Source organism: Citrus clementina, unplaced genomic scaffold (assembly GCF_000493195.1).
Source record: "Citrus clementina cultivar Clemenules unplaced genomic scaffold, Citrus_clementina_v1.0 scaffold_9, whole genome shotgun sequence".
In the NCBI taxonomy this organism is placed as follows: Eukaryota; Viridiplantae; Streptophyta; class Magnoliopsida; order Sapindales; family Rutaceae; genus Citrus; species Citrus x clementina.
In genome coordinates this window covers 30,353,395-30,368,767 of record NW_006261964.1, presented here as the reverse complement: position 1 = coordinate 30,368,767, position 15,373 = coordinate 30,353,395, and the positions used below count along the sequence as shown (strand labels likewise).

Genomic DNA, 15,373 nt, shown 5'->3' with positions numbered 1-15,373 from the left:
AAACAAATGCATCTAGGAAGGGAACTAAGGTTAAAATTTTGGAGGGGCCAAATATTTTATAAAAGTAAATTTTTAGGGTTAAAATTGAAAAAGGTATATTTGATTATTAAGTTTGACTGTTAAAGTATTAAACTTGAAGGGGCCAAATTAAAAAAAAAACACTATTTTAAAAGATAAAATTATAAATATATCATATAAATTTATGTAATTTTTCAAAGACTACATGCCAATCTTAAAGAATCTCCACGGCTGCATATATTCATAATATAGTCCAGATGTATATATTGATTAGCTCAAAAATTAACTCGCACAAATATTTTAAGAAATGTACCCAAAATTGTGATCTTATTGAGAGAATTAGCTTATCAGCAGGCCAAGGCCTTAGTGGCCAAAACAAAGCACACCACATATTAATAATAACAAGAGAAAAGACAAATTGTCAGAAACGTTGACACGTCCGGTCATAATGAAACTTTCAACTAATGGTCCACTTATAAGGGTTGGCCGTACTATACGATGACTCTTCAACCCTATGTCTTTCTGTATTCAACCAAACACAAAGATAAGACTAGCATAATTATTATTCCAATCCAGTCCCAAAAAGTGCATTAAAAAAAGCGCGGCCGGTGCCAGGCCAACAAAGTTGAAGCCTCATTTTCGGCTTAAGGACACTTTTTCTAACTCTATCAAGCAGCGATCTTAAGAATGGTTTTTTCTTTGCGTTGCTTTCAGCGCGCAAAAACCTTCTGAAAACGCCAATATGATTGTATCACAAGGACTGACCGTTCGTAGTGACTGAGTAACAATACATGTTTCGGGTCATCAGCCATTAGAGTGAAGGCTTCAACATCTGCAGGCGCCTGAACGGTTTGTGTTGATATAGGAAGAATACTGGACGGCGCGGAGAGTTCATTCTGCTGAGCCCAAGCTATAAGTTGTTGTCCGCAAAAGTCATCATGTTGGAGATGATTCTTTCGACTACGACCGATCAACATAGACACAGTAGTTGCTGCAATATCATTCCTGGAACTACTGGAGGCCGAGGAGTCGGTCCAAAGCTTTCCTTTCAATAGGAAGATCATCTCATCAGGGGTCTCCCTCTCGGATTGTTAATGCGAATACGCTCGCTAAACAACACTGGCTTCAAACAATCACACGTATCCCCCAACGGATGAGAATGATATATGTACATCAAAGGATGAGAATGAGAACAGATAGATTAAAAGACAGTAATTGTATGAGGATGTCGCATGGATAAAATGGTTATTAATCTTTGTTTATTTTTTTGAAAAGAATTATCGCCTATGCTCCTAATTTTTAGTGAAAATTCAAGTAAACATCAAGGTCTTTTTCACAAAGGTGTGTTAGAGGATTCTCATGGAGTTAATGGAAAAATAATTCAGTAATAAAATTCTAAAATTTAGGTGGAACAATAATAATTTTTAGAGGTTCTGGGTATTTTTTAATTTTCAGTAAAAGTTAGAGTGGATAAAGCTACAATCAAAATAGCTACTCTGGCCTACCATCCATATACCTCCAAGTGGCTAAACGGTGAGAAATGAGAATGACTCTATGTTTATGAATGAATCCAACTTGTTGGTCATCGGGATTTTTCCAAGCCACAATCTCTTCCATTTCTGACTTGTATTGCAAGTTGCCCTTTTGTACCTCCCACAAAATTCGATTCCTGTGACCCGATAATGAAAAACAAACGTTTAATCTGTTCGCAGATAAGTTAGAGACATGAATCAACAGTATCAATAAAAAGAACACAACAATTCAATAGCCCAATAATCACTTACATGATCAAATGGAAACAAATTAATTAAGCAAATTAACTCTGTATTATACTTCACAGATCAGCATTCGGAAGATGGGCTATCTATTGAGATAGGGTTTATTTAGTATGCATGTATATAAATGCCTAAGACCATTGAATAAAAATCAGTGGGAACAGAAAGTCGTTCTCTCATATTTGGCAAATGGTATACAAAAGATTTACTTATTATTTTTGTTGTTACTATTATTTGCCGGTGAAAACAAGATTCTTCACAAGAAGCAAATTTTCAGCAATTATCAGATTTGGCTTAAAACGAGTAAATTTGATGCAAATAAATCATTCTTAATGACCCCAGAGTTTTTTTTTTTTTTATTACCTCATCGATGGTTCCAATTTGGAGGACACGCTCATAGACTCTGATTTTTCTCTAGTCAACCAGAAAGTTTTCAGAGTTTAATATTTCGGTGAGAGTGGAAGAAAAAGCACAGTGGTAAGAATGGTTCCAATTTCCTTCAATATTTAGAACAGTTCTTTAACCACTCTAGTGCCGATTAATGAACATTTAATCTTTGCTTGATTTATTTAATGAGGAAAAATCATGAAGGGAAAGTACAAAAACAAATATTAAGCCAAGGAGAAATCAGGCTCCACCATCATCTCAAGTGCCATGTTTGGTACTCTTGACGAGTATTCACAAACCTTGCCCGATGAATCTTTTAAGTCAGTTATTTCTCCATGCGAATATTCTTTAACAAGCGTGAATCTAACATAAAGCGGCACCAAGCTGACCAAGTCCTCCATTGCTGCGAGTAATACTTAAAATGCATTTGAGCTGCCCTGCATTCTGCCTCCCGTATTGGGAGGCAAAGAGCTTCGAGTCTTCCATGAGAGCAAAGCCTTTAGCTTCCATAAGGGCTTTAACATTCCTTCGTTGAGATAGAGAGATCAGATGAGGGCTTAGGAGTTAGAGCCCACAAGAGATAGGCAGCATTAAAGAGGTTTGTTGTCTCACCATTGGTGCTTGCTTGCACTCACTCACTAGCTTGGTAATTCTATTTGAGATAAGTAATAACAACACCTGTGGGTTAGATTAGATGAGTCTAATAGAATAGACTAAATAAAATTAGTTATTTAATTTGACTTTCCTGACATTCATTCTTGCTAATTTCGTCTAAATTAAAACCAAAGTCAGTCAATTTAAAAGAGATATAAAAACGTGAGCAAGTATTTTAATAGACAAGTATTCACGTATCCTATAGGTATTATATAATTATACAAACAAATGAGCAAGTTGTGCTCAATTATGGGTCAAAAATAAAGAATAGTTCCACTTGGTTTGCACGGAGAGCAAAAGAATAGAATAATTTCAAAACCATGATATGATGATAAGGTGTTACTAGAGAAAGGCACGATAAAGTATTAGGAATGTCTTTTTTTTTTTTTTTTTTAGGCTGGTTCTTTCTTTTTTAATATATAAATTTATTATTCCAGCTAGATTTTTACTTGTACACTGAAAAAAAAAAAAAAGGGTATTAGTCTTTTGGACTAATTTGAATCGACATCTGTTAGAGAAGAGATCTGTCTAATTCAAACTCCGCGTAAAAAGAACTCATCATGTATCAATGTTCAAGGTTGGATAATTAACCGTTCAATAAATAAACTTGAGTGGAAATTTAAAATAGCCACCATTTATTTTCAAACCTTACCAAGTTTCGAGATTTCTACAGGGAAAAAAGAATTAAAGAGATTTGCAGTGCATGCACGCAAGTCTCCATAATCCAACCGAGTGTCGCCTGAAGGCCATTATCAAAGATTATACGGTAGATTGAAATAACAAAAATTAATTAAAAAATTTAAAAATATATCAACGATTAGTAAAGTCATACTTGAAAACAGGGGGTGAGGTTGAGTGGTTTTTGGTATTGGGCCGGGCCCAAAGACAGGTCAAAAAGATTGTGGACGATTATACTATTCAATCCCCAAATTTCATCCCTTTGGACCCTGATTATTCACCATTTGTACCAGCAAGCGAAGCAACCAACAGCCGCAGCGATCCGCCGTTCATCGCCGATCGAATACAATGTCGACCGAGTCCGAACCTCCTAAGGTGCAGGAGGAAGTAGATTCATCATCCCAGTCGATAAGCAAAAAGGCGGCGAAGAAAGAAGCAGCCAAGAAAGCCAAAGAAGAGCGCCGCAAGGAAGCCGAAGCCGCAGCCTCCGCCGCGTCAGCACTCTCGATAGAAGAGGAGGGCCCGCTCGCCAATAACTATGGGGACGTCCCTCTCCAAGAGCTCCAATCCGTTAACGATCCACAAACAGGCAAGTGGAGCGAAGCAGTCAACGGCAGAGAGTGGACCGTGGTGGGAGCCTTGAACGGTTCGTTGAAGGACCAGGAAGTACTGATTCGGGGCCGGGTCCACACAACCCGACCCGTTGGCAACAAGCTGGCATTCGTTGTGGTGAGAGAGAGAGTGTCGACGGTACAATGCTTGGCCACTGTGAAGCCCGATTCCGTCAGCAAGGAGATGGTCAGGTTCGTTCGCTCTTTGAGTAACGAGTCCATTGTCGATGTCATCGGCGTCGTCTCTGTCCCCGATGTTGAGATTAAAGGAGCAACGCAGCAGGTTCCCTCTTTATTAATATTGTGTGTTTTGTGTAATTATTGATAATTAAACTTGTTGATAGTCGTCATGGGGATGTGAAATAATAATTGCAGTAATTGCAGGTGGAGGTTCAAATCAAAAAATTGTATTGCGTTAGCAGAGCGGCGAAAACACCCATTACTATTGAAGATGCCTCTAGAAGTGAGGCTGAAATTGAAAAAGCTTCCAAGGTAACTTACATGTTCATCATTTTTCAGTTCCATGTGGTCGATGCCTGCCTGCCCGCCCTTTGTGTGTTTGTTGATTATTTGAAATGGTGCAGGAAGGAGTACAGCTTCCCCGCGTCAATCAGGATACACGATTGAACAATAGGGTTATTGACATACGAACACTGGCTAACCAGGGGATTTTTCGCATTCAGAGTCAAGTTGGGAATGTAAGTTTTCGCTTCCTTGGTCATGGATGGATAGGCAAAGTTAACCTGGAACTTTCCTCGCTTGAACCTAAATGCATGCTATAGATGTTAACTTAATCTTCAGTGCGTTTGGTGTCATGTTTAATACTGTGTCTTGTATCTCTGAGCTGATACTTTTGGTCCTTAAATATGCAGATATTCAGACAATTCTTGTTATCTGAGAATTTTGTTGAGATCCACACGCCAAAACTGATAGCTGGCTCAAGTGAAGGTGGTTCTGCTGTTTTTAGGTTGGACTACAAAGGCCAGTCAGCGTGCCTGGCCCAGTCTCCTCAGCTTCACAAGCAAATGTCAATATGTGGTGATTTTGGGCGGGTTTTTGAGACTGGTCCTGTTTTCAGAGCAGAGGACTCGTACACTCATAGGCATTTGTGTGAGTTTACTGGTCTTGATGTCGAAATGGAGATTAAGAAGCATTATTCCGAGGTAGAGTTGGAGTTGTTTTATTGGTTTATTTTCATGAGCACCTGAGTATAGCTAATGTGTTTCATGTTTTTCTAAGAATTTGGAGTTTGTTAATGCAGGTAATGGATATTGTGGACCGCTTATTTGTCACAATTTTTGACGGCTTGAATAATGTGTGCAAGAAGGAACTTGAAGCTGTGGCAAAGCAATATCCGTTTGAACCTCTGAAGGTCATTATTTATTAAGAATTTAAATACTTGAAATTCTGTTACGATACTCTAGTCTGTAGAGCTTGTATTAATTCTGCTATCACAGTCACTTTGAAGTGCTTGTATTTTCATATCGATGAATATGTGGTTTGGACTTATTTGGAGCATAGAAAATTGTATCACTTCAGCATCTTCATCTTGAATCTGATTGTTGGCTTTTACTAAATGTTGCAGTACAAGCCTAAGACTCTTCGTCTTACATTTGAAGAAGGGGTTCAAATGCTCAAGGTAACATAATTTCTTCCCCTCAATTTACCTTTCAGGAAAGTTTCTGATTTATTATGTCATTAGTGAGGTTGTATGAATAAATAATTAGATGATTCTCGGCGATAAAAGAGCATGGAGGAATCATTTAGTTGGTTGAATAGTTTAAAAGTAGCATCTTCTATTTCAAGAATGAAGGGTTTCAGTTGTTTATTATTATTATTTTTCCTTGTGATTCTAAGTCTTTCATAATTGTCCAGGATGCCGGAGTGGAAATTGATCCTCTTGGGGACTTAAACACAGAATCAGAGAGGAAGTTGGGCCAGCTAGTTTTGGAGAAGTAATTCGATATTTCCTGATTCTTTTTCTATTTTCTTCTTCTTCTCGTCTCCTCGTATACTACTTATCTTATAATTTTTGAATTCTGAATTTGGATGTATATCATACATCAGTATTCATCTCAAATTTTCTAAAATTAAGAGTCTCAAGTGTTTAATTTTTCATTTCTAATTTCTGTGAATCATTTACAATAAACTATGACTTATTGTTGCTTCCTATTGTAGATATGGCACTGAATTCTATATACTCCACCGATATCCTTTGGCTGTTAGGCCATTCTATACCATGCCCTGCCATGACAATTCTCTTTACAGCAACTCATTTGATGTCTTTATTAGAGGTAATAGATTAAGCTGAAATATTTCTTCTTTGTTCTTTATGCACATACATTTGACTTCATGTTTGTTGTCTCTTCCTAAAATCTTGATTTACATTTATTTTATAACTTTAAAGAAATGATGTTCCATTAAGAATTAAAGTTTATTATCATGATACTACTCCTATCGTCTTGCTTTAATTTTTGATTTATTGTTGAAGGAAATCTGGAATAAACTTCATCTTTAATAGAAGAGGATGTGATCTATTTGCGTGGAGTTAATAAGAGTGGTTATGTGACTGGCATGAATAGTTTACCCATTGTTGAAGGTTGTAGTAGGTTGATTGACTTGATAATGATAATCACAATAATAATCCTTGTGCTTAAGAATTCTCTGTTTACTTTTCATTTTAAATTTATTAAAAACTTAATCACTTGTTGGATGAAAATATCCTGTGATTATTCAGTTGACTGGAATTTCTGCATCTGTTCCTTCTCTTCAGGTGAAGAGATAATTTCAGGTGCTCAACGTATTCATATACCAGAGTTCTTAGCGGAGCGTGCGCAGGCATGTGGCATTGATGTTAAGACAATATCAACATATATTGATTCTTTCAGGTATCGTTATCTAGTGTTTTGATCTTGTAGCTAAGAGGCATGAGCGTGTTATTCTAAGAGGCATGCCACCTCAATCTGCGTCTTTAAAAGCTTCAATTTTATGCAAAAAAGAGTTGACTTTGGCTATGGTATATTTTGGAAGTTGCATTTATCAAATACCACAAAATTTGTTCCTTCCTGAGTTCATTTTGCTGCATTGGAGAAATCTGATACCCTGCAAAAGAAGCAGAGGATTTTTGAAAAATTATAATATAGTTGATGGAATTTCTAATGCTATAATTTTGTTAACTGTTCAAATTGAATATAGTATCGTCTCAAAGAAAGTATTTAACATATTCCATTTTCAAAGCTTCCTTGTTCCATATTTGTTTTGAATTTTTGAGTTATACGTCTGGCTTGAGGTTTTGCAAGCGATTTTAAAGTTGATCATACTGGGTTCCGAAACTGTTATCAGTTTTATACTCAAAGGGAATAGAAAAATATTTTGTACCCTACTGTTTGCATAACCATCCTGTTAATCGTCTATAATCTGTTGGCCTTAATGTTATGATTGGTATGCCTATTCAGATATGGTGCACCTCCTCATGGTGGATTTGGAGTGGGATTGGAGCGTGTGGTGATGCTTTTCTGTGGTCTTAACAACATTCGTAAAACATCACTCTACCCACGTGATCCACTTAGGATTGCCCCGTGATGATCTGCTTCAGCTATCAACTGCGGTTTATAGATTGCTCTATTTCTACTTTAAACTATTTTCGTATGAAATGATCATCTATATGCTTCACTCATTTTTGCATCCATTTTAATCCGTGCCAATGTATAATTGTTGTTTGAGATGGTATCCATAACGTTTAATATCAGTAACGGTATTCAGTATACTCATCAATGAGGCTTGAAATAAGTCTTTCAGACAAAAGGTTATATTTGTTGCATACAAATTTCCATATTGAACTTGGCGATTAATTTCTCTGATCTTATAGATGATAATCCATTTGAGAGATTGACACTTTTCCCCTTAGTTTGTATGCTGATTTGTACATAAACATGCAGTACTGTCATACAAATAATTATTACAATTAATTCAGTCTCAAATAGTTATTCTAATGCAGTTCTGCTGCAGCCCAATCTAGCACTCTTCTCAAGCTTGATTTTTGCTTAGCCTTCTCTCACGCAAAAACTCTCTGAAACGCCAGTATGATTGTAAGAAAAGAGCTGCTTGGTTACGTCTGAATGATAATACATGTTTCAAGTCATCTGCTATAAGAGTAAAGGCTTCGACGTCGGTAAGTGCTTGAATGGTTTTGTTGGAGATAGGAAGGTTGGATGAACTTTCATCCTGAGCCCAAGCGATCAGTTCTTTTCCAAAAAAATCACCATCTTCCAAATGATTCTCTCTGCTACGACGACTATTACTAGCGGTCGTTGTTGTTACATTCCTGGAAGCGTAAGTCCAAAGCTTGCCTTTGAGCACAAATATCATCTCGTCAATTGGATCTCCCGCCCGAATAATGCGCGTACGCTCAATAAAAAGGACTGGCTTTAGAAATTCACATAGATACCCCAACGATTTTTCGCTCCAGTTTTCGAACTCATTTACCTGCATCTACACGCACCCAAAAATGAGAATGAACAAGAATTAGGCCAATGCATCGAAACGATTAATAAGGGTAAAGAATATAGCAAAGATTGTTTTATTTTCTTATAATAGACCAAGGAGTGTTCTTCACTTCATAAAATCCCAAATTTTGTGGCAATGAACTCACAGTGGTGGGCCTAATGGTAATTTTAACAGTTCTCTATAGAGTTTGCCCACCACAATTTTTTTTTTTTTTTTTTTCAAAACGAACTCATGGTAATTGTTGAATTAATAGATAAAGAACAGTTGAGCTACCACACAGACGGTCCAGCGAGAACTTATCCCAATTTTTAAGCTCTTCTACCTTGATATATGAGAATCAAAGTCAATACAAATATATAAAACGATTATAAAGTTATAGAATATTGAAATACATTAAGAATGAACTGGATGGTGACATAATGTATCATTAATTAATTACACTATTAATGATACATTATCTCACCATCCACTTCATAAGCATGAAAAATTATGTTTAATAGTGTAATTATATTATATTGTTAAACCATATGACTTAACAATTTTTTTGGACTTCAATAAAATTTAAGATTCTAGACCAAATCAGTACTCTTTATCATTATTCTTTTCTTTAATTATCATTTACTATGATTCTATTTGCTAAACAACTATCATTATTTTGTTTAATTGTGTTCTTTATTAATCATGTAATAAGAAAGAAATATTAAAATAAAATGCTTTCCTATTGAGGGCCCTCCTGACAGCATTTAAAAATTTCGTCATTATATGTATTGTTGCTTCTGTATGGTTAACATATACTAATTCATTTAATTTCTAAAAAATTTTCTAACACTCAAGGACGTAAAATGAAGAATCATTCTAGTTGTTGCTATAAGACGCCAACGCAAAAAATTCTAACAAGCTCCTCCATTTAACATCTTTTGATAGATAACTAATCAATAAGAGGCACGTACGTAGCTAGGGATTATTATACACAGGAATAGAAACTCACTTTTTCGAGATGTGTTCGGCCGATAAGGCGTTTTACTTCATTTGCAGCGTCCTGGGAGAGATCGCTTAGGAAACTATTTATGTGAACATCAACATGTTTGTTTACCAAATTTTCACGCTTGGCTTTCTTAAACTTCCTAAGGACTTTTCGATCACCAGAGATAACCGCATAGTGTTTCGACTGCTTTAGCCCCTGCCACCTCGGATTTATCTTCTGTGATCTTGCAGTTTCAATCTGTACATCTAGCCATTAATTAATTTGACCCAAATATTTAACTTGTGTGTTTTCAAATCTAATTAAAACTTATGTATATCGTGTTCCAAGATTTAAAAGGATCAAAGGTAAGTAAGAGCTCGAGGAGATAGTTAATTGAGAAATCGAGAAGAAACAGAAAACTGAATGTCACCTGCATCCTTCCAATTAAAAAGACAAACAGCACTACGCCGTAGATGGTCATCCAAATTGCAAAGATGTTTTCCCCGACATCATCACTTGTTTCAAGGTCCTGACCAAACGCACTGCAAAAGGTTCATTCAGTTCAAAATTATTATATATATTTTCCTGCGTATTTAACAACAATTGAAATGATAGAAAACAAATAATAGAGTTTCTTTCCAATGCAGCCATCATTTTTTTTTAACACAATCAACAGGATTGAACACGTAGTTACGTTGAGGACCTACCTACCTAATGACCAGTCCGGTGGAAATAAATTTTTCAGTATAACCCGTGAAATTTTTATTTGAGACCTTAGCAAAAATATTACTTTTTTTCCCCCCTTTGAGTTGAATAAAAGAGTTTGGTTGAGATAAATCCCTATGCAGGGGTGGACCCAGAGCTTTATATTATCCCATGCTAAATTAAAAATTTTATATTTTGAAGCGAACAAAACATTTATGAGTAAAAAAAAGTACATCAAATAAGGGAGATACGAAAAACCTTATGAATATGTACTCTAAAAAAAATAATTATACAAAAAGAGTAGAAAACAAAAGATAATTCAAATATAGAAACACTAATTTTCAATTATGGAATCTAACATTGCAACCTATAATAACATCGAATTATATAAAAATTAATAAATTAGTTAAGAATTTCAAGTTAGAATAAATCAATACATGTAATTATAATCAATTAAAAATTGCTAGTAGAACTTTTATTCTTAAAAGCACTTAAATACCAAGCTTAAATAAATTAAACAATTAAAATCTATTCATCTTTTTAAATTATAAAAATATTATTAGTCAAGAGTTTCAATAATAAACTAAACTCCAACCCAATGAAAAGGTATTTGCGTGCCGTTATTTTCTTTACCAAGCACTTTGACTCTCTTTGAAAACTCAAATGCTACTAATTCTTCTATCAAAATCTTCTCAAAATACTAAAATTTTACTTTCTCTAAAATGTTACTTTCTAACTTATCCTCTTAGTTAATGTAACTAATAAATAAATCTCAACATTCACATAAAAAAATTATGAAATTGTTAATAATTGTTATTATATGTTTTTTTAGTATTTTTAATACTAGTGACAATGTTATATTACATTGGCATACTTTTTTTCAATTATTTTTTTTAAATTAAAGAAGTAATAAAATTTTAGACCCCCTAATGTTTTCAATATATTCAATAAATATATAATTTAATCATTTTATAAAATAAGTCATTAATTTCAGTTGGAAAAAAAATATAATCGAATTAGGGACATATTTCAAAATAAAGTAAAAACTCTATTGTTTTATGATATTTAATGAAAACATATGGGTAACTAAATTGGGGATGTATATAAAAATAAAATAAAAACTCTATCCTTATAAAATATTAATCAAAACACAAGGGATTTTTTAAATGATATTTGCTGGACCAAACAGTGCTGTAGATCCGCCACTGCCCCAATACAAAAATTATTTTTAAAAAAAGGTTAAGTAATCAATACTCTTTAATTTAGTTTCCATTTTACTTTTAAATAATATTTTTTACTCTCCATGTTAACTTTCACATATCATCTTAATTTAATAAAAATAACAAAATTACTTCAATTTTATATAAACTTAATTAATCTTATATGTTTTGATTTAATTGGTGTTGTTAGATATAGCCCTCTCTCAGTGAAATGTTCCCATTAGAGTATACAAAGAAAAGAATAAATTGATAAAGAGAAAGCGAAAAACACATGCATGCAAAAAGAACTACAAAATGAACATGCACGGGACCTGTAAAGGACCTGATCACATGCACAGTAATGATATTTTTATCCAAGCCAAATGAAAAACGGCAAACCTGAGTTTTTGCAGGCCCCAATGTAAACAATGCAACAATTTCTTAAGAAAATCTGTCTCCGCCACAATACCAGACTGAAGAGCATCATTATATAGTCCAAAACTATATCTCGTAGTGCTTCCTGTACTTATAGGGCAAAAATCATTCAGAAAATTGTAGTCTCCGAAACTTCCATTACAAGCAAACGAAATATGACCGCATCCGGTATGATTTTTGCAGGCTTCCCTCCAGCATTCAGTCACTTTTCTTATGGCATAATAGTACCATAAGGCTCCAAACATCTGAAAGATAGCATATCAGAAAAATTAATTTGCAAAGTAGAGGGAAAATCGTAAATCGACGATTCCAAAATCTAAAATTTATATCCAAAAAAAGAAAATAATTGAGTGTGCGTATATATATGTATTAACTGGTCGTTGACAAAATTCTGGTTTTACTAGAATATGCTTTTCTAAATTACAAAATAGTGACTATCATAATTCACGCTTTTCTGATTCCAAAACTTGAATATAAAAATGGTATTTTTGAAAACTTCTGATATAAAAATGGTAAATTTGAAAATTTTGCCATCCGTAGGGTGGAAAAATTGTAATTTCCCTAAAAATATGTAGGTAAAATGATGACACCTTGAACTTACATGACCGCTTTGCAAGTAAAGAAGAACATAGAAGGCAAAAATGACCCATGTAGCATCGGCAATCACCCCTGAACCCTCTATAGCCTCTGTGAACACGAAGTACGTTCGAATAACCCTTAGCAAATATTGTAAAACAAAAAAGGTCATTGCCGTCGAAAATTCTGTGCCTCTTATTCCGAAAATCACCAAAACCTGAACGATTTTAATTGAAGTCCCATTAGATGATATGGAATAATTAATGTAAATAAACATTTTGAATGATATTGAATATGAACAAAATTGATTATTTATTTTTGCGCAAACCGATGGTATAGGTGGGATGGCAATTTTTGAAACTACCCGCGAAATTGATCCTAACGGCATGAAAATAATAGTTTGTTCACGTTGGCGAAATGGGACACAGATTAATATCTTGTGTTTTGGTCACTTCAAGTTTAAAGTTCCTGTCACGTGAACCCATTTAATTATGACATAATTAACTGTTTGATTAATAATGATGTTGTATTGACTAGATTTTAGATGCGATTGAACTACGTTTATACCTGTATATATTTCAAAATTATCTAGCTATATTAAGAGCAGAATTGGTTTGAATTTGAGAGGTAGTACTATAAATATTTTAAACAAATATATTAAAACATATAAACAACTCAAATTTTAAAACTATACTTTTAAAGCATATTAGGCATGCGACATAATTGTTAATAGACCGGTTGAGCTAGTGTTTGAAATTATTAACAAGATTAATAAGAGTATCAAATTCTTATAGCTCAAATTTAACAGTACTACACACTAAGCAAAATTGCCACCCCTAATATCCATGCAAAACATTTAGGGTTGTATGTCTAAATACAATTTTAATCAAAGTAAAGGAAAAAATAACATTCAAATCATTATTCTTGACATGAATCATATGAAGATCTATCTTTTATCAACAATCAAAACCACTAAGTGATGTACACATGACAAGAATCTAGTAGATTATTACGGTATGCACATGGGGGACGGGAAGGATTGAACTGAATCAATAAACAGTATACACGTAATTTTAAATTAGACAGTGCCTTACCTGGGGGATGGGAAGGATAGCCAAACTGTCAATGAGGAAGAGCATCCACATACGTACAGTTGGATCTTCAAGAACTTCTTCTCCCTTTTTTTTTTTTTTAAAAAAAAAGAATCAGGTATTCTATATGCATCGAAGAAGACAACATAGATTATATTTATATAAAGAGAGATTGTCAATTTCCCCTACCGTAATCAATATATGTCATTTGCCTCCCTCCTATTTTTATAATAGTTAAAAACTCCCTTGATAACATAAGTTTTACAATGTTACCCTATTTTCAAATATACGTTTATTTATATTTATTATAAATTAAATAAATCATATGAATAGAAACTAAATAAAAATTTAAGCATTAGAAAAAAAGAAATATATTTTTGATGTGAACAAAAAAAATAATAATAAAGCACTAGATCGATCCCTAACTTCACCCCTCGTACTTGTCACTGACCTCTTTCCGAGAACATCGTTCCCATCGAATAAGTTGAATCAAGGCAAAAAAAAATTTTCTTATACTTTTTTTTTATTTTGTAAACATTTTCTTCTAATAAATATTTTATAAGATTTCAAAGTCAAATGTAAAAAGTACAAGAAAAATATTTTATTATTTATTTTATAATAATTTTTTATTTATCATTCAAGTTTTCTTATAATAATTTTTTATCATTTTATAGTAATTTTCTTATATATTTATTATAAGAAAATATTTTATAAAATAAAAAAGTACAAGAAAAATACTTTTATTATTAATTTTTTCACATCAAACCATATATTTCTTAGTTTTAATACTTAATTTTTTATTTCACTTTCTATTCATGTGATCTATTTAATCTATAATAAATATGAATAAAATTGAAAATAAAAATAATATTGTAAACTTATACTGTCAAGGGAGTTATTCACCATTATAAAAACAATAGGAGGGGTGCAAATAGTATATATTGATTATCGTAAGGAAGAAATTAGCAATCTTCCTTGTATAAATTATGGAAGTTGAAGAAACAACTAGCTATATTAGCGAAAGTAAATTATACCTTGAAATCTTTTAACTGCTGGCACAATTTCTTAAATTTTTCTTTTTGGTTCTCCTTTTTATCTGCCTTATGCAGCTCAAATATAATATAGACTAGCTTAAGGAAATCGAGGACGGAGCGGATGACGGTAGCGGTAATCCCCAAGGTTTTGTCCCAGTGAATGCATTTCTTTTCATCATTCAGCACCAGAATGTAGAAGAATAAAGGATCGAGGATCATTGCAATCACATTCACTAGAAGACATTCTTTATTCTGGATTGCACTCGCTATGACTTTATGATATAACACAATTATTATAACTACCACGTATAGCACTAGCATTATCCCACCAAATATTATAAGACATAATAGCAACAGAAAAAGAAATATGACAACTAGAAGATTCTTAACGCAACCGAAGCATGTAAGTGGTTCTTGATCGGCCGATATCTTTCCATTACCATGAACTTTAGATTGTTCATGTCTTGAACCTGCCTCTGGATCCTGAGACCTGATATGATCGAGACGCAAGTTAAGGTTCTGTCATATTCTTTTCCCTTTATTTTTTTAATACATATATATCTGTACAGTTGAAACAAGCCAATAACGGAAGTCCAACATATATCCAAACCGAATTTAAAAAATCACATACTTCCTTAAAAAATAAGGGAAGGAGGCGTAGGGTGGTTGTCGTGGATTTGCATACACTGGAAAAGGGGAAGATTACCAAATCTCCCTTCTTATTGGAATTAGCCATGTGG

At 33.6% G+C, this 15,373-nt stretch overlaps 2 protein-coding genes across 2 annotated transcripts in view; one reads left to right on the top strand and one right to left on the bottom strand.

Annotated features, from left to right (window-relative positions):
* The first annotated feature begins 3,713 nt into the window (after positions 1-3,713).
* LOC18031776 (aspartate--tRNA ligase 2, cytoplasmic) lies at positions 3,714-7,893 on the top strand. Its single transcript, XM_006422098.2, has 10 exons — positions 3,714-4,406; positions 4,508-4,615; positions 4,708-4,821; positions 4,996-5,286; positions 5,385-5,495; positions 5,709-5,762; positions 5,999-6,078; positions 6,302-6,417; positions 6,897-7,011; positions 7,579-7,893. Exons 1-10 carry the CDS (start codon positions 3,861-3,863, stop codon positions 7,703-7,705), a joined length of 1,662 nt encoding a protein of 553 aa, XP_006422161.1. The 5' UTR covers positions 3,714-3,860; the 3' UTR covers positions 7,706-7,893.
* Positions 7,894-8,149: 256 nt separating this feature from the next.
* LOC112100207 (cyclic nucleotide-gated ion channel 1-like) overlaps positions 8,150-15,373 on the bottom strand; it is a 10,811-nt gene continuing 3,587 nt past the window's right edge. The window contains exons 2-9 of the mRNA XM_024188903.1: positions 15,265-15,319; positions 14,634-15,123; positions 13,603-13,686; positions 12,534-12,725; positions 11,897-12,177; positions 10,024-10,135; positions 9,618-9,851; positions 8,150-8,608 (exon numbers count right to left, since the gene is read on the bottom strand). Of these exons, the coding sequence (XP_024044671.1) occupies positions 8,150-8,608; positions 9,618-9,851; positions 10,024-10,135; positions 11,897-12,177; positions 12,534-12,725; positions 13,603-13,686; positions 14,634-15,123; positions 15,265-15,319 (1,907 nt within the window). The remainder of the gene's footprint in view (positions 8,609-9,617; positions 9,852-10,023; positions 10,136-11,896; positions 12,178-12,533; positions 12,726-13,602; positions 13,687-14,633; positions 15,124-15,264; positions 15,320-15,373) is intronic.

Bases quoted from the DNA above. Each gene is read 5' to 3' on its own strand.
- LOC18031776 (XM_006422098.2), top strand. From the start codon at position 3,861: ATGTCGACCGAGTCCGAACCTCCTAAGGTGCAGGAGGAAGTAGATTCA. The intron at 5,763-5,998 runs GTAACATAATTT...ATAATTGTCCAG, and splicing joins AAGGGGTTCAAATGCTCAAG to GATGCCGGAGTGGAAATTGA. The intron at 7,012-7,578 runs GTATCGTTATCT...ATGCCTATTCAG, and splicing joins ACATATATTGATTCTTTCAG to ATATGGTGCACCTCCTCATG.